At 36.2% G+C, this 20,146-nt stretch overlaps 1 protein-coding gene across 1 annotated transcript in view; it reads left to right on the plus strand.

The window, feature by feature from the left end:
• Positions 1-19,300, plus strand: part of LOC136867266 (probable cytochrome P450 301a1, mitochondrial) — a 145,365-nt gene extending 126,065 nt beyond the window's left edge. Inside the window, exons 10-11 of the mRNA XM_067144410.2 lie at positions 6,372-6,501; positions 18,975-19,300. Of these exons, the coding sequence (XP_067000511.2) occupies positions 6,372-6,482 (111 nt within the window). The 3' untranslated portion in view covers positions 6,483-6,501; positions 18,975-19,300. The remainder of the gene's footprint in view (positions 1-6,371; positions 6,502-18,974) is intronic.
• The last annotated feature ends 846 nt before the right edge of the window (positions 19,301-20,146 follow it).

Below are 20,146 nucleotides of genomic sequence, written 5' to 3' on the forward strand. Positions count from 1 at the left end.
GTTTCGTTGAACTTTCGGAATGGGCAATCCATAGTGATATGTCGGAGATTCTGGGGCACGTCTGCACAGTCACAGTAAGGGTTCTCATTTACCCTCCAATTATGCTTCTAGTATTGACATCTGCCATGTTTGGTTCTTATTTGATTTAATCACATCCAGATTTTTCTGGGTAGGTTGAAACCAGGAGGATGGTTAACTGGATTCAGCATTAAGCCTAGTTTGTCTGTGTTTGAAGAGAACCACATATTGTGCCATGTTTGCTTCACGTTAAATTGTTTTTGGATCAGTCTCTCACGTAGTACACATGATAGTTTCCTTGAATTTAACCTGAGACAATGGTGTGAGCAGTCCTGATGTATTGGCTTGAGAGAATTCTCATGGCATTTAAGCCATTCTCTTTTCCGTGCCATTTGTCTTCCGAGATAAGGGGGAAGGAATGTTAGAAAGTACTGCTAGCCATTCCAAAGGTGTATACTGAATGGTCGCTGATATAGTCCTCATTGTGTCAATTTTCTTTGTGTGAGCACTATTAAGCCATACTGTACTGCAATATTCATCTACTGGGTAAACTAAAGCAAGAGCTGTTGTTCTTAAGGTAGATGCAGTTTTACCCCAGCTTGTTCCTGAGATTTTGTATAGGATGTTGTTATGGGTTTTGACCTTTGCAGATGTTCTGTTGAGATGTTCTCTGTAGGTCAATTAATCAATCCAATACAATGCCAAGATATTCTGGATGAGGATTAAACTTCAGTAGGTGTCTACTGAATTGTACTTGAGGGATATAAGTTGCTTGCTTATTGTTCAGGTGAAAGCAGGTGACCTGAGTTTTGGATATGTTTGGTTTAAATCGCCAAGTACTGAAGAACTTATTAAGTTGGAAAAGATCATCCGTAAGGGTAACTTCAGCTGTTCTAAAATCACAGGACTGTACAGGTATAGCAATGTTGTCGGCATATATAAATTTCTAGCATTTGTGGAAGGTAGGTCTGCCGTGTATTAGTTGAAGAGCAACGGGCAAGGACTGAGCCCTGAGGAAATCCATTGTTTAGTCTGGGAGACCTACTTATGTATGACCATTTAGATTCACTTCAAACATTCTGTTGGATAGCATGTTGTTCAGTAGTGTGGTGAGGGTCTTGCAAGGAATTATTTTCAAGAATTTCAGGATCATTGGCTTACGCCAAACAGTGGCAGATGCTTATGTTAGATCTACAAACACAGCAACGGTCTTCTTCCGTTCTTAAAATTATTTCTCAATGTAGGTGGTAAGAGCCATCACCTGCTTGGAGCAGCTGCGGTTTGGTCTAAAGTCAACTTTTTCTATTTGTATGTACTGTAAGATCTTGAGTGAGATTATGTTGTAAAGGATTCTCTCCAGCAATTTGTAACATACACTCTAGAGGGCAATTGGTCTGTAATCTTCTGCACTGTATCCACTTTTCCACGGCTTGAGTACTGGTACTATTTTGGCTCTCTTGAGTACAGACAGGATTGCGGTTTGCTTCACATCCGTAGGATTAACCTTAAAGTACCGTACATATGATCCCTGGGTGGTGCTAAGATAGCATTAACATTGACTGCTGGACCTAAAGCTCTGCTTTTAATTTGTGTTATTGTACATCTTTCCAGTTTTAACTATAAGGTCTTTACATAAATATGTGATTTTAACCTGTATTTCTGAAGAAGAGAATCCATATATTCTTGAGTGTATAATGAATTAAATCTTTTACACAATTTATTTGGTATAGTATTGACTATGCGGATGCACCAACATAACTAGTTACTGTCAATTCTGCCAGGCAATGGAATGCATGTATAAGACAGGTGAGATATAACAGTTTAGGATACAAAACTTGCAAAGCTCCCACCTCTTTGTTCATGTATGCTGCCACAAGAAGGAAGACGTCGCTGTGTTTTACTTCATCGGGCCACAAAAGCTCCATTGCATCATTAAAGAGCTTTACAATGGTCTGGTGGTTACATTTTTGTTACACCTCACAAGTTAACAAGACAGGCTTACAATACTCCTACTATCATATTTCTAATATGTCTCTCTTGTACATCAGTTGTTTCATGAATTGACACCCAAATGGGACCATCACTAATTTCCTAATGAATATAGCTGATTGTTTCCATTTAAGTCAGGCACATAGTTCTGTCCGATTATAGAATCATCTGGCACAGTTTCAAATGTACTGTATATTTTTCAAGAAACTTGAACAGCATTGGATATTTTAATTTACAAATAGGGATATCAACAAAAACTATAGTATGGCACAGTTCCCTTGTAAACTGAGATTTTTTGGTCCTGGATGATTCGCAGCTTTAGATTCAGTCAGTGCCAACCGCTTTGGAGATTTGGTCTTCGAAACACAGGTCTGATGATGTGATGTGGGTTAATGTTGCAAAATATGAAACTATTGTTCACAGGACACATTTTTCTCACAAACCTGGCAAAAAAAAAGTACTTTTCCATCTGTACAAAAAATTTCAAATTCCTTTGTGGAATGCTTTACATATCATGAGGTTTTTACCTTCAGTATCTTTTAGTAGAAAATACCTTGAAATTGCTAAAGTCACTCTTCAGTGTTGCTGTTCACTCCAGTCTGAATAATGGACAAAAATTTGTTCAGTCTATTTTGTCTCAAGAGCAACAAAAGTGAACACTACCTGAACCTGGACAAACCACTCTACTGCAGCAGGGGTTAATGGGGGTGAAAGAGAGTAAGCTGTCAACCTTGACACTGCATCTGTACTGCTGTATATCTTGAATGGCCTGTTAAAGTACAAAACATAAAGAAGATCTCAAATAATTATAATCGAAACAGACTTTCAACGTATTAGGTCGTGTTATGTACATGTAGTACGTGTTGAAGAGATGTTAAGTACAGAACAAAAATGGCCAGCCGGACACCACTGGGATCCGAACCCACAACCTCCCAATTTCGCGTCGGTTGCTCTACCAATTGAGCTATGCTGGCCTAGGCCATCTTTGTTCTGTTTGAAAGGAGCTGAGCTACAGGTCTGGCACTGCTGCTAGCACACTGTAGAGTGCGTTTAAGTCGCCCATTGTGGGACATGTCAATGAATATTGAATTTTCACGACCGCAGACAGTCTGTTTCGATTACAATGCGGTCGTGAAAATTCAATATTCAAATAATTATATTTCTCATATGTCCACAGGATATCACTTAAACAACAATACACTTAATGGCTAACCTGCACATTTAACAGTGACATTTTGTCTCAGCTGTTCTTGTACTTTCTTGAGAATTAGGGTTGCCTGTGAAAAGAATGCTTTCACATTTTTTACCCTTGTAATTTTATTGCTTTTAACAACCCTCATGCCCTTTTGTGGCTTTCCTCTTGAAAGAATATTGTCTACTTGTTTGTACTACTTCATACTTAGATAAAAACTTAAAAGATTAATTTTTGAGGTCAGGAAGTAAACTCCCAAAAACATTGAAATATTGAAATATTGAAAATGTTAACAAATGTGTAAAATATATATACCATACTTAAAAGTGAAATATGTGTAAATATGAGCTTATGAGTAAATATTTAAATATATGTACTTTAAAACTCACATTTTTAGGTAGTACAGCATTAGGCATGAAACACCAGCATATCACAAATATCATTTCTAGTGTTAATAGAAATAACATATGGTCATCAATCAATCAATCAATCAATCAATCAATCAATCAATCAATCAATCAATCAATCAATCAATGAATCAATCAATCAGTTACCACTGATCTGAATTTATGGCAGTCACCCAGTTGGCAGATTCCCTATCTATTATTTATCTAGTCTTTTCTTAAATAACTGTAAAGAATCTGTAAATTTATTGAACACCTCCATTAGTAAATTATTCCAATCCCTAACTCCCCTTCCTATAAATGAATATTTGCCCCAATTTGTCCTCTTGAATTCTAGCTTTAACTTCATATTGCAAACTTTCCTATTTTTAAAAACACCACCCGAACTTATTCATCGACTAATGTCCTTCCACGCCATCTCTCCACTGACAACTCGGAACATTATACTTGTTAGAAGTAATGAATTTCATCTTGGTCCGTGGTGGAATTATTATATATAACAAATTCCAAATTGTAGTTTGAGAAGTTCCACCTTTCCACCATTTTAAAATCTTATGGTTTTTCTTAGATTAAAATAACATTAATTTATTTTTAAATTAGTCAGTACATGTTTCGTTTTTCATAGAAAACATCTTCAGCTGTGATCTTGATTTACAGTTAAAATATGCACAAAAACACAGGTTATATAACACAATTAACCACTCATATTAACCCATTCCCGTACAAAGGCGGATGTCTCCGTCCCGGCTCTAGACCGCACTCCGGTACAAAGACGGATCTCTCCGTCCGCGCATATTGTGTATTTCCGGACCCGCTCCTAGACGGTTTCCTTTGTGAAAGGGTTTGATGTTAGTAAGGTAACCTCTTGCCAGATTGAAGCACTGTTTTATTTCATTGATGTATTCGATAAGCACTCCTGTGCAGTTATTCTGTTGAAAGAATGACCTGTATCTTAGCAACCTCATTGTAAGTGAAATCATGGCTGCCTCCAAGTTGAGTGACAAAGCGATTACAAGGGAATTTTTAGAAGAGAGTGACATTGATATAAATATAAGCAACGAAGAATTTAGTGGCAATGAAGATAGTGAAAATAGTTCGTGTGACAGTGACGTGAGTGCTGATAGGAGTGAACAAAGTGCTGTTTTGCCGTCGAGTATGTCACTGAATTTTAGGCCCACAACTGATGCCACACCAACGGCTTCTAATCATATTTTACACAATAGGGAATGAAACTGGGAGCACATAAGTGATACTCCAGAGTATCATTCATACATCGTAACTGGTGAAATAAATAGTGTAGCTGTAAAGCATGCTTTTTCAGTGTCGGTGATATCATGTAAAGTCATGAAAACAAATGGTACACCAAGGCACAAATAAGTTCAACTAAATGGTACGTGAATGGGTTGAGAACAACTTGATAAGATGAAAGGTCTAAATATCTAAAGAGTCTTTGGTTTTCTCTTCATTGAAACTATTTGACATCTCTTGATGTGAAAGATGCATTATGCATAAAATACCACTTGGAAAATTATCCCAATGCAAAGGGATTTTAAAGTTCCTTGATAAATAAATGAAACAACAGTATAAAACTATGCAAATTTTTGTGACATTCACCACTTGATGTGAATGAAAAGTGGGAATTTTCTTGTCAAATGAAATGTACTGATTGTGTTCAAAATGGAAAGCAACTACCTATGATGTTGTTGCATCCAAATCACCTGACACCTCTCATGGCTTACTCAGACCTCCTACTGTGCTCAATATTCTTTCCTCCAATTTTTTAATTAATTAATGTTATTTTAATCTATGAAAAATCGTAAGACTTGAAAGTGGTGGAAAGGTGGAACTTCTCAAACTTACAAGTTGGAATTTGTAGAGTTTGAGGGATGTTCCACCATTCAACACATTGCAACAATTGCAATTATTGGTTAAACATCAACACGGAAATGAAGATCGTAACTTACGATAAGTTGGAATTTTTTTATACATACCACTTAGTCGAACAGCTTATCTCCTTTCTCCCAAGCTTTCCCAGCCCATACTTCGCAACATTTTCATAACGCAAATATTTTGTCGGAAATCACCCAGAATAAATCAAGCTGCTTTTGTTTTGATTTTTTCCAGTTCTCGAATCAAGTAATCCTGGTGATGGTCCCATACACTGGAACCATACCCTAGTTGGGGTCTTACCAGAGACTTACATGCCCTCTTTGTTACGTCCTTACTACAACCCCTAAATACCCTCATATCCATGAGTAGAGATCTGTACCCTTTATTTATAATACCATTTATGTGATTACCTCAACGAAGATCTTTCCTTATATTATCACTTAGGTCTTACAGTGATATCCATAAGGAACTTTAATCCCATCAATACAGCAATTAAAACTAAATACATAACTATCCGGGCCCTAATTATTATTAACTGAATGACTCTGAAATTTTGAGCATTGTGTTAGAAGATTATCATTCAAGGCCAGAAAACAAGCAATAAAGCAATTCAGTATATCAGTGTGGGTATGAAATAAACAGCAAGAAAAGATTACACCAATGCAACAAGTAAATTTTAGCCATACTTTCACCTCTCACTAGATTCTTCTTCCTATCTGACATGTAATATCAAAATTGCCACAGAGCTATTGTTAATAAAACTTGTTAATGTATAATGTCTGCCAAATTGTTATAAGGAGTGATAGTTGTTAAAATTCCCACACATTAAAATATTGCTTTTTATTGATGCTATTTGCTCTTCTCTTTTTTTTTTTCAGCTTATTCGTTCATACAAACTAGAGTACCACCATGAACCACTGGAATATAAAGTCACTTTCATGTATGCACCAGATGGAGAATTAAGACTGAAAATGATCAAACGAGAATAGTGGAACAATAATGTAACATGTAAGTATTGTAAGTCATTTATATCTGTACTACAATTAGAGAGTGGAAATTCAAAGATATAAACTTCATTTTGTTTCCGTATTGAACTGAGATCACAGAGATAAGTTTTTTAAGGTTCAACCTTTTCAATACAAATTATGAGTTGTATAAGATATTATCTACAACATTTATTTAATAATGGTACCAGTTTTGACATGTAAATGTCATCATCAGCCATAAAAATAATTAATCACACAATTGAGAAATTAATATTGATGATGTGACACATTAATACACACATAGTTTTTTATCAATAAAAGATTAATTAAAAGTTTTGACATATTATTATTAAAACTTTAAATAAAAACTTTCAAGATTAATTTTTGAGGTCAGGAAGTCAACTCCCAAAAATACTGAAATATTGAAAATGTTAACAAATATGTAAAAAGTATTTACCGTACCGGTACCATACATAAAAGTGAAATATGTGTGAATATGTACCTTTGAGTTATCATCAAAACTTTTATTAAATCTTTTATTGGTAAAAAACTATGTATGTATTAATGTGTCGCAACGTCAATTTTAATTATTATTATTTATTGAACATTTTACTTGATAATTTATTCCAATCCCTTACTCCTCATCCGAGAAACAAATATTTGCCCCAATCTGTCCTCTTGAATTCCATCTTTTTCTCCACTCAAGCTTATTTTTCTACGCATGTCATTCCATGCCAACTCACCACTTATAGCTCAAAACATACAACAAAGTTGAGCATCTCATCCCCTTACTCCCAAGTCTTCCCAGCCCGAAGTTTGCAACATTTTAGTATCAATACTCATTTGTCAGAAATCACCCAGAACAAATCACACTGCTTTCCTTTGATTTTTTTGCAGTTCTCATGTCAAGTAGTCCTGGAGCCATACTCTAACTGCGGTCTTGCCAGAGACTTATATGCACTCTCCTTTACATCCTTACTACAGCCCCTAAACACCCTCATTACCATATGCAGAGATCTGTACCAATTATTTACAATATTGTTTATATGATTACCCCAATGAAGATCTTTCCTTATATTAACACCTAGGTACTTACAGTGATGCCCATAACAAACTTTTACCCCATCAATGCAGTAATTAAAACTGAGAGAACTTTTCCTATTAGTGAAACTCACAACCCGACTTTCAACACCGTTCATCATCATACCATTGTCTGTATAAGAGAACATAAAGGTCCAATAATACTACCCTGCGGGACTCCTCTCTTGATGATTACAGCTTCAGATAATGCTTCACCTACTCTAATTCTCTGAGTTCTATTTTCCAGAAATGTAGCCACCCATTCAACTACTCTTTTGGCTAGTCCAATTGCCCTCATTTTCATCAGTAATCTCCCATGATCTACTATACCCTATCAAAAGCCTTGGATAGGTCAATAGCAAAACAGTCCATTTGACCTCCTGAACATAAAATATCTGCTATATCTTGCTGGAATCCTGCAAGTTGAGATTCAGTAGAATAATCTATCCAAAACCCAAACTGCCTTCTATCAAACCAGTTAGTGTTTTTGCAAACGTGTCTGATATAATCAGAAATAATGCTTTCCCAGGGCTTACAAACTACACATGTCAAGCTGAATGGCCTGTAATTTTCTGCTTTATGTTTGTCACCGTTTCCCTTGTACACTGGGGCAACTATTGCAACTCTCCATTTATTTGGTATAGCTCCTCCATGCAAACAGTAATCAAATAAGTACTTTAGGTATGGCACTGTATCTCAACCCATAGCCTTTAATATATCCTCAGAAATCCTATCAACCCCAGCTGCCTTTCTAGCTTCCAAATTTGCATCTTTTCATAAATGTCTTTATTATGATATGTAAATTTCAGTATTTTGCCATTATTAGTCGCCTTCTCTGTCAGGACATTATCTTTATATCCAACTACTTTTACATATTGCTGACTGAATATTTCTGCCTTCTGTAAGTCCTCCCATATAATCTCCCCTTGTTCACTGTCCGACTCGTTGGCTGAATGGTCAGCGTACTGCCCTTCGGTTCAGAGGGTCCCGAGTTCGATTCCCGGCCGGGTTGGGGATTTTAACCTTAATTGGTTAATTCCAGTGGCACGGGGGCTGGGTGTATGTGTTGTCTTCATCATCATTCCATCCTCATCACGAAGCGCAGGTCGCCTATGGGCATTAAATAGAAAGACCTGCACCTGGCGAGCCGAACCCGTCCTGGGATATCCCGGCACTAAAAGCCATACGACATTTCATTTTTCCCCCTTGTTCACTAATGACCCCAGGAATGTCCTTCCTGGAACCTGTTTCTGCCTTAAATGTCCTTCCATTACTCCCTAAAATTCATGCGGCTCCCAATTATGTTTGGAATCATGTTATCCTTAGCTGATTTTTTTTTGCTGAATTCAATTTCCTAGTAGAGCTCCTTCAATCTTTCCTTACTCCAGCAACCATTCCTAACTCTATTTCTTTCTAATTTGCACTTCCTTTTTAATGTCTTTATTTCTGTATTTTAATATAATGGGTCCTTACTATTTCTTACCAGTCTTAAAGGTATATAATTATTTGTTTTTACACTCTTCAACAACTGCTTTAAACCCATCCCATAGGCTGTTTACATTTTTATTTACCATTTTCCATTGCCAACGGCCGTAGCCATGTTGACACACCAGATCCCGTGAGATTCCCTTAAGTTAAGCAACATTGGGTGTGGTCAAGAAGTGGATGGGTTGCCACACGCTGTTGGTGGGGGTAAGGGAATGGAGGAGCGGAAAGGAACTGGCCACCCTACCGTACATAAACTCCGGCTCAGGCATACCTCTGCAGAGGTTCGGACCTGCCTTCAGGAAGAATACACCCTTACCTTAAAAAATTTTCCATTGATCATAATTGCTTTTTAAAACTTTCCCATTCCCCTCTTTGCAGCCATGTGGTATTGCCTCATAGTCCTACTTTTACAACATTCCTTTCTGACACATTTATTTTTAACTCTGACAAAGACAGCTTCATGATCACTTATACCATCTATCACTTCAGTTTCCCTAAAGAGCTCTTCTGGTTTTATCAGCACCACGTCTAGAATATTTTCCCTCTAGTTGGTTCCAACCCTTTCTAATTGAGCTGTCCTTCCCATAATAACTTATTCACCATTTGTTGGTTATGCTTTCTCTCATTCACATTCCCTTTCCAGTTACCATTAGGCAGGTTCAAATCACCCACTAAAATAACTTTCCTCTCTATATCATTCCCCACATAGCTGATTATCTTATCAAATAATTCTGCATCAGTGTCAATGCCAGCCTTGCTAGGTCTGTAGACCCCAAAAGCATCAAGTTGCCAATTGCCTTTAGAGACTAGTCTTACACCTAGAATTTCATGTTCCTCATCCTTAACTTTTTTGTAGCTTACAAATTCTTCTTTCACCAGTAACCTGTCTCTACGATAAACACTCCGGTTCCGTGATAAAATTTCCGCATCACTTCTCAGCCAATGATTCACTTTGTATTACAGTATCTGGTAAATATATATCTACCAAATTAATTCTATTCCTTTCTTTACAATACTTCTACAGTTTGACACTAAGAATTTTATGTCATCCTTACTTGACATCATGCTTCCTATACTGTCATCACCGCTCCCTGGCCCACCCCGTTTCCCCTGAATGTACCTCCCTATAATTCTTCCAAACAAACCTCATAACATATATGTACCATTGAAGTTCAAGTGAAGGCAATCTGAGCATAGATTGTTTCAATGAGTGTCAGAAAGGAGAAAAATCCTTATTTGCAAAGAAAAATCACAAGAATACTAGACTCACATTTTAATACCATTTGTCATCTGTTGCACAAAAGAACAAAGTGTTTCTCCACATTATCAACACTGACATTGTCTTCTGTCAGATAATATATTATATACCGTATTTCAAACAGAAGGAGAACACTCAGTGTTCACTGACGTAAGTGGGGCATGTTAAAATCAAGTAAGGATGACATAAAATTCTTAGTGTCAAACTGTAGAAGTATTGTAAAGAAAGGAATAGAATTAGTTTGATAGATATATATTTGCCAGATACTGTAATACAAAGTGAATCATTGGCTGAGAAGTGATTACAAGCAAGTTCCACGTTCACAGAATCTGCATTTTCACCACTAAGAATCTTACCTACTCTTTTTATTTTTCCTAGGTTTGGATTAGCAGACATTACTCTACTGCATTTTTCACTCATTGCACTCCTTATTTTAGTCAGATTAACTCTGCTGCCTTTTCTACAATCTTCAAATATGTAACCCTATTTCTTCTTACTTTCTACTACAGTAAGAGCATTTGAACTCAGAACCAGCTGTGTGATGTTTTTCCTATTGGTGAGTGCATCAGTCATTGCCATGTGTTGGTAGAGTTCAGCAACTGTGATGCAATCATACAACAGTATCATGAATTATTTTAAGAAGTTATGAAAAGAGATGCTGAAACTGCCAATCTTAATCTTTACATATCTTTGGCAACATTAAGAAATTATACATCACTCACCATAGTTCACCTTGCATAATGCTGTCACTTTCCTAGCAGATACTTTGTTTCTATTGTTCTATACGGAGTGTGCAAATTTTCCTTGTATACATGATTTTTTAAACTAGCCCAGGGATAAAAATCCAGAATCCACTGACAAAACATGCACTAATGTACAACATGAAAAGCATGTGCCACGGTTATTTTATATGGTGTAACAATTTACTAGCATGTGGCACAGACCCATAAGAAATTGCTACTTTTTGTGAAAGATGCCTACCAGATTTTTTGGAGAAATTTCCAAACCACAACACTGGTCAACAGTTAAAATCTTTCTGACTTGGAAATAACTATTTCTGATTCAATTCATCATGGAAAAAAATGAAAATGACATTTAAAACTTTCAATTAGCTCTTGGTTCTTATATAGCCAACGGCCGTAGCCGTGTTGAAACACCGGATGCCGTGATATCTCCGAAGTTAAGCAACACTGGGCGTGGTCAGGAGTTGGATGGGTTGCCACGCGCTGTTGGTGGGGGGTAAGGGAATGGAGGGGCGGAAAGGAACTGGCCACCCTACCGCATGTAAACTCTGGTTCAGGAACACCTCTGCGGAGGTTCGGACCTGCCTTCGGGCAGAATAACCCTTACCTTACCTTGGTTCTTATATATAGCCCCATTTAGGTTATTAGGATAACTTTTATGAAATTTGACTCCTGGAGATTGTACTGGCACATCTGAGCACAGCAGTGATGGGTTAATGGGAAATTTTATAACTAGTAGGAAGATTTGGAGTCTAGAGATAATGTTAGCACAACTGAATGCAGGAATCATGTCATGCTTGCTGATATTTTGTGACATTCGTTCTGTATACCCTGTTTCATGTATTGAACTATATTGAGTTTATTTTAGTTTTTGTGTAATTTAACACACTATTTATTCTGAAAGATCAAGTTTTATGTCAGATTAGGTAGAATCCAGAATACCACATAACTGTCACAACTTACCTGTAAAATTTTGTCATGTGTATGGTGAGGTGACATTTTCTCTCTAGAAGTGTTGAATTAAAGACAGCATACCACCACTATTTTGGGATGCAATTAAGAGATCTGGACAAGTTCAGGGCACCACATAAAATCTGCAATACATGTACTGTGAATCTATGCAGATGGTTAAACAAAAATGTTTGTTCAGTGCAGTTTGCCATCCCAGTGATTTGGAGAGATCCTTCATATCACATAAACAATTGCTGTTTCTACATTATACCCCCTCTCCAGCATGGCATATCCAGAAAAATGAAGCAGACTGTGGAATACCCCAACATCCCATCAGCCTTTCGAACAGTACCACATGGAGACAGTCTGCCTGTACCACTCCCTCTGGAAGAGTACACCTAGCAGTCACATGTAGACAAAGACTGTGAAAGGGAGAAATCACCTCATCCTTCATCTTTAAAAGATACTGATTTTGTGTCTGAAAATGAACTAACCAGTGAGCCAGAAAGGTTTAGCCAGGCTGCACTAAGTGACTTCATTAGAGACTTGGACCTCTCTAATGACAAAACAGAGCTTCAGGCATCAAGGCTTCAAAAATAGAATCTTCTACAACCTAATGCCAAAGCCTCTGTGTACAGGACTTGGTCAAAATATTTGAGTCAGTACTTTAGGAAGGAAAATATTGTTGCTTGTTGTAGCGTGAGTGGTTTGATGAAAGGTTTACATTTTGAGTACAATCCAAAGGACTGGAGACTATATAAAGCTAAGTTTAAAAGCTGTACTTTTTCACAATGGCAATTCCCTCCCTTCAGTTCCTATAGTCCATGCTGTCCACATGAAAGAAACCAACAAAAATATGAAACCACTTCTGAATTCAATTAAGTACATGACCATCAGTGGCAGATCTGTGGAGACTTGAAGATCATTGCAATATTGCTGGGCATTCACTTAGAATACAAAAAGTACTACTGCTGTTTCCTGTGTCAGTGGGACAGTCAGGCTAGGTCATATCACTACAAGGTAAAGCTCTGGCCCCCTAAGGAAAAATCTCTGACCCAGAGAGATATAAATGTCTAGCATAATCCTCTGGTAGAAAGAAGCAAAATTCTTTTGCTCCCTTTACAACTTTATAAAGGTAATGGAACAGGGCAGAGAAGATTTTCAGTGCCTCAGAGGACTATTTCCACAGATCAGTGACGTCAAAGTTAAAGAAGATATCTTCACTGGTCTGCAGATTCATAATCTTCTGAAAGATAAAATGATCAAGTTCTCCAGGGCCATGAGAAAACAGTATGGGAAGCATTTAAAGATGTTGTAAATGGCTTCTTGGGAAATTGAAGAGATAACAACTACATTGTGATTGTAAATAATCTTCTAGAAAAGTACCATCAATTAGGCTGCAACATAGCACTTAAACTCAATTTCCAACATTCTCACCTGGGCTTCTTCCCTGATAAATGCAGTGCTGTACGTGACGAACATGGAGAATGATATCAGAACATTTCACAAATGGAACAAAGGTATTAGGGTAAATGGTACACTGCTATGCTTGTGGACTGCTGTTGAACAGTGGCAAGAGATGGCCCAGAAAAGGAGTACAAGCGGCTAGCAAAGAGAAGATGTTCATGTGAATAAGTCCTTTAAAGCTATAAAACCAGAGACCTACTAGACAATATATAATGACAATGTTGACTAAGGATAAAAGGTTTCCACCTGTTCAATACATTGACATAGTGACTTAATTAAAATATCACATATTTATTATTACCATTATGGTACCAGTTTTGGCACCTCCATGCCATCATCAGCCAATGAAAATTTGCAAGGTATTTCAGGTAATTACATGAAATATTTATGCAGTATAGAAACATATACAGAGCATGCTATCTAGTGATGTGAAATTTTACAATTATATATATACGGTACATTAGAATCTGTGTGATTAAAATACAAAGACCGCTTAATCTTTTAAGATGTTAGACACGTCATAAAACACAGCACTTTCTTGTGTGTCAAAAAGATTTTTACAGCTAAAATATATGTGAATGACCTTGAATATTACAAGGTGTTTCTTCTAAAACTTTATCTTCGGTCTTTATACACTATCTGACATACGGAGTTAACTACTGATTTCTAGAACAATGTTCCTTTTGTTTATGTGATTAGGAACAATGTTCTGTTCCTTTTGTTTATGTGATTAGGAACAATGTTCTGTTCCTTTTGTTTATGTGATTAGGAACAATGTTCTAGAAATCAGTAGTTAACTCAGTATGTCAGATAGTGTATAAAGACTGAAGATAACGTTTTAAAAGGAACACCTTGTAATCTTCAAGGTCATTCACATATATTTTAGCTGTAAAAATCTTTTTGACACACAAGAAAGTGTTGTGTTTTATGACGTGTCTAACATCTTAAAAGATTAAGCGGTCTTTGTATTTTAATCACACAGATTCTAATGTACCGTATATATATAATTGTAAAATTTCACATCACTAGATAGCATGCTCTGTATATGTTTCTATACTGCATAAATATTTCATGTAATTACCTAAAATACCTTGCAAATTTTAATTGGCTAATGATGGCACGGGAGGTGCCAAAACTGGTACCATAATGATAATAATAAATATGTGATATTTTAGTTAAGTCACTATGACAATGTATTGAACAGGTGGAAATCTTTTATCCTTAATCAACATTGTAAATTTTGATTCAATACGGACCATAATGAAATTCTTAACATTAAATAATATGTAATGATACATTCACTTTTCTCGACCCAAAATTAGGGTAGTTTAGTTATTTTGATCAAGGAAAGAATTCCAGTGTGCAGTTTTGTTGAACAGTGTAAGCAATGTCATCTCATTTTTCTATGGTACAAACTCTGAACTGTCTGTTTGGTTCTTAGGCTGAATAATTCCCATAGCCTGAAATTTATTATGAATTATTGTTTTACAACATGAAACTTTTACACTTATGAATCTTTCTTGAAATCATGTTCAGACTTGATGGGCCTACGGTACCTCAGTTAACGTATAATACATAAATAAATGCATGTTGTGCAGTTGTTAACATGTACTGAGCTGTTATACACTTTTAAGTTTGATAGATAAAACAGAATACGGTAGTATACAATTCACAAACATGTCTTTCAATAGGCACTCACTCACTAAAAAGCTTGTCATGCATCCAAGCCATGACATATGCACATGCACCTCCTCTGTATTGAACTCAGCAGGCAGCTGTCATGCCATTGATGATAAACACAGTCTGGATAGTTCTTCGTTCAAATGCTCTCCCTGTATATTTAAATGTGAATAAAAGTGGTGAGTTTGGTGTAAAAGTAGCCTTTCCTCAATGAGAGTAGTTATTGTGGTGAGAATCCTTAGAATGGCAGGTGGGAGTATCAAAATTTGAGCTGGGGGTTTATGTAGGAATGAAATGGAATTACTGAGAAAATATTGTATATTTTCACCTTATACTTCATCAAAATGTTTAAAGGAATATTGTATCTCATTCCAGAGATCATCATTTCATAGCATAATTGGATGATAGTAAGTGATTTTCAGTATTCAACAATTTCATTTCTATCTCATTCATAATGTACTTTTTTTTTTCCCTGCATGCTTGATGGGGTTGTGGGTGTAAACTTCTTCAGTTATAATCAGTATAAAAAAATAATGTTGTAATTTGTTTTTCATGTACTGGTATTATATTTACAACATAGAATAGAAAATTCAGGCCAATTACATATTTCCTTTCTTCTTTTTTTGTACTTTTCCCATAACTGATTGTGATATAATCAATACATTTGTTCTATTACTTATGGGGTAAAAAACTTGCCAAATAAAATTTTATCTATCCATTCTTATTTTGTATAATGAGAAGTATTCATGTGTTTTAATATCTAGGCCCACTCACACCTGTTCATACAATAAGATTTTAAACCAATTCAAAAAGAGAGGTATCTGCAGGCTAGTACATTGGAACTTTTCTTAATGTATGTTCATTCTCAGTTCTGATGTATCATTTGGATTGAAGATATTGCAAATTATATCATAGAAAGGAATTAAATAACTGACAGGATCAGGAAAAGTTATAAGAAGATTTGTACAAAATAATCAAACATGCATGGAGCCCTTTAGCAAGCACTGTGGTGTAACTCTGCCCACAAATGAAAGAGATTATGGGAAATTACTCTCACTTCAACTGAAGTCATGTGACTGGATACATACACTTCTTCCTCAGTGTAATGTTTAGACTACCGTATGTAATGTGGTTAAAGTAAATGTTAATTAGTTCTGTTGGTGGTGAAAATTAGGTACCGGTACTGATACTGTAGGCTGTAAGTTACTATACACTAAAGCAAAGGATTTTCCTTTATGTCCTTCACATTGAAAACCAAGTCTTATAGAAGAATGTGTCCTATGGAATAGGCTAGGTACCCTACCTCTTAACAAATCCAAGATTAATTTTTAATTTATGAGAAACATGTTCATTGGGTCTATGTTAACAGAAGTAGAAGTTTTTAACATAGGGGTATCTGACTTGAAAACACTCCTCACAAAGTCCTTAAAAAAGCTATCTCAAGAAGTAAAGTATGAAGGATTGAGCGTAGCCTAGTATGTGATGCAAACTGCTAGAAGAACAGGACACGCTTAAAATTTCAATGCTAAAACCTTCATTGTCTATATATTGACAGCAAAGGTCAACTGTAAAAATCTGATGGATATTACAGCCATGCCTGAGGAAGCTTTCAGCTTTGATCACAGAGCAGTAATACCAGGAAAGGAGAGTAAAGAAATTTTTAAAAAAATGAAATGGTGTATGGCTTTTAGTGCTGGGAGTGTCCGAGGACAAGTTCAACTCGTCAGATTTAGGTCTTTTGATTCGACTCCCGTAGGTGACCTGCGTCTCATGATGAGGATGAAATGATGATGAAGACAACACAAACACCCAGCCCCCATGCCAGCAAAATGAACCAATTATGGTTAAAATTCCCGACCCTGTTGGGAATCAAACTCAGGACCCCTGTGACCAAAGGCCAGTACAGTAACCATTTAGCCATGGAGCCAGACAGTATAGAAATTTATAGTTAAACAATTACAGGAAGAATTTATGAAGGAAGTGAAATAACTTCAATGCCAAAGACAAAAATTGGAAATGTAGAAATGAATGAAACAATTTTAATGCTATGTTTCTTGGCAGTGCAGGAAGAGTATATGATACAAGTGGAGAAAGCTATGAAAATAGACAAAGTTCCAGTAAGAATTATAAAAGCAGGTGAACCTCAGAATTGCAATGAACATGTAGTAGAATCTTGATTATCCATTATAATGAAGGGGACAGGAGGAATGCATAAGCAGACAAGACAGATAATCCATTTGGCTTATTCTTACTGAATCTTCATCTTTATTTAGTCTACAGCTTTCTTCTGAACTTCTACCAGCATTTATTTTATGTTTTTATGATGTGATGTCCATTCTCTCTGGATTAAAATAATGCCTGAGAATTCCCTAAAATGCATAAGGGTTTCTGCAAATTCAGGTGATGTTTGTAGGTACAGTCTCCTTCCTCACTACTGTCTTTACTGTCCACAACCATGAATTTGCAGTTTTTGAATCTTTTATTATTCTAAATTTTGTTTCAGTGTCACAATCTTTGTGTTTTACCTTACTAACTTAAACTGCATAACATAATACATTGTGAGGAAAACAATGCACCAGAGAATTCATGAGCTGTAGGAACTTCCGTATGAACCAGAGGCTGGGGATCTCCAAGTTGGGTATAGGTGCTTCCCTGAGAGAAACTTTACACTAGCTGCCAGCCAGATGAAGGCTTGTATCTGAATACATAGGAAATTTTACAGCAATAATGTGATACACAAGACAACAATGAATATTTCTTGTTGAGACATGCCTTTTAAAGAAAAATTTGCATAACTTTTATAGCTGCTGTTGTTTTTGTGGTGGTGAGAAACAGGATCAATTTCCAATAAGGAAAGGCAATGTTGAAAATGAACTCTGGCTGGAAAATGCTTGAAGAAACTTGAGTATAAATGGGAATGAGTTTGAAAACAAACCCCAACTTGATGGCTTGCTAAAAAAATATGGCATTTCACAATGTTCTGTTGAGAGGGGTCTTAAAATATTCAAATACCCATAAAGTGTCAGTGGCTGATAAATTAACCCATACTGATCTAGCTGCACAATCTGATTATGTACTTGGATTTTACTATCTGTATGCAACGGAATTGTGGACCCCACACTTAATGAGCTATGAAGCTTAATATCATCTTAACAGATATGTGAAAGCTTGGGACACCAGAAATCTGCATACAGTTCACAAATTCATGACCAAAAAGTTGGACCATTGTGCACAATTAGTACGAGATGGATAATTTCTTTTTTTATGATACAGTGAATTTTGCACTGGAATATCAGTCAAAACATACAACAAACAACTGATTGCATTGGAAAAAAGATAAGTGCTGTGGATGATTTTACTACCAAGATACAGGGAGATTCTCAAGGAGACATGAAACTTATGAGGAGTAACAGGAGGGAACATGGAATTTCTTGGCCATGGAAACAGATAAGGACAGATAAGAAATGACGACATATTTTAACATGTTAAATGATGATGTCAACAACACCAGTGCCAGTGATTGCAGAGTAGATGCAAAAAACACATTTACATGGGTAGAAGTGAAGACAGCACTGTATTACCAAACATTTGCTGATAAATGGTGCGGGCTGATTACCCAACATACATACGTGACTGCTATTAAACTACATAATCCATTATTTTTCCCACCTTCTTATGAATGAACGTTTCTCCAATTTCTGCCATATCCACATATTTATTCCTTCAATACTCATACTTGACAGAAACTTTCTGTAAATTTACTATTTGAGCAATTCATCAAAAAAGAGTAACACTATCATTTCAGCAAAGTTTGTTTTCTCTTTACAGTTCATCCAGAAAGATATCTGCACTCTACTTATTTCACCAGAAGAAGACATTCTGCTGGATGGATGCTGCAACTTTTTGTATTTTATGTACAGTAAAATTAAGTTTTTAGGATATTTAAAAAGTCGTTATTCTTTCTAATTTGTTAATTTAACCATCATGGATTGTCAGACATAATCTGTATAAATTGTATTATTTTGTATTCTATATGATTGCACTGAATAAATTAAATAAAAAATTCACTGTAAAAAAATGTTTCACATGCAAATAATGTTTGGTATTGCATGCAAGAATCATATAAAACTTTGTACAGTAAATAGTTAAACAATTAGGTATTAACTGATAAGTAAAAGTGTTAAGTCAAGGGATTAGAAATTAGAACAATAATGAAAAGAAGTGTGGTCTGTTTGGCTGAGGCATTAAAGATGTGTTTGGTTCAGCTGGGAGAATATGAATTTGATTCAACAACAGAAGTCAAAAAATTCATATCTTGAGGTAAAGGCAGCCAGTAATGTGGCTAACCACTCTATAGCAGTTTGTGAAGGTATGGATAGTAGAAGTCTTTATCTTCCATTTCATAAGGGGCATTTCGTTTGGTTTGCTTTGCGTTAGAGAATTGAGCATGCAGTAATTATCGAGAGAGAGCAGAATGTGAGGAATTCAAAGTAAGAAATAACGTGGAATGATGATGTTTCTGTCTGAAGAGAGTATAGAGTGTAGAGTCTGAATAGAATATTTATCTCTTTTCACTGGCAGTATTCCAATGATGGGCGCCGGGTTTTGAAAAATAGCAAGGGGTGCTCTAACTCACAGTCCAGCCGAGCAAGTGGCTGTGTGGTTTGGGTCACGTAACTATCGGCTTACATTCGCAACATGAAGGGTTTCGAGCCACACTGCGACAGCCCTGAAGATGGTTTTCCATGGTTTCCCATTTTCATACCAGGCAAATGCTATGGCTGTACCTCAAGTAAGGCTATAATTGCTTCCTTCCCACTCCTAGACCCTTTCTATCCCATCATTGCCATAAGACCTATCTGTGTCAGTGTGTTATAAAGCAAATTGTAAAACCTCACAGTCCAAAAATGGGAAGGCCCCCAGAAAATGACAAAATTCAACCATCATGAAAATGTGATTTTAGGTGTTTTTGAAAGAACATTAACTACTTGATTAGCCAC

Source organism: Anabrus simplex, chromosome 3 (assembly GCF_040414725.1).
Source record: "Anabrus simplex isolate iqAnaSimp1 chromosome 3, ASM4041472v1, whole genome shotgun sequence".
NCBI lineage: Eukaryota > Metazoa > Arthropoda > Insecta > Orthoptera > Tettigoniidae > Anabrus > Anabrus simplex.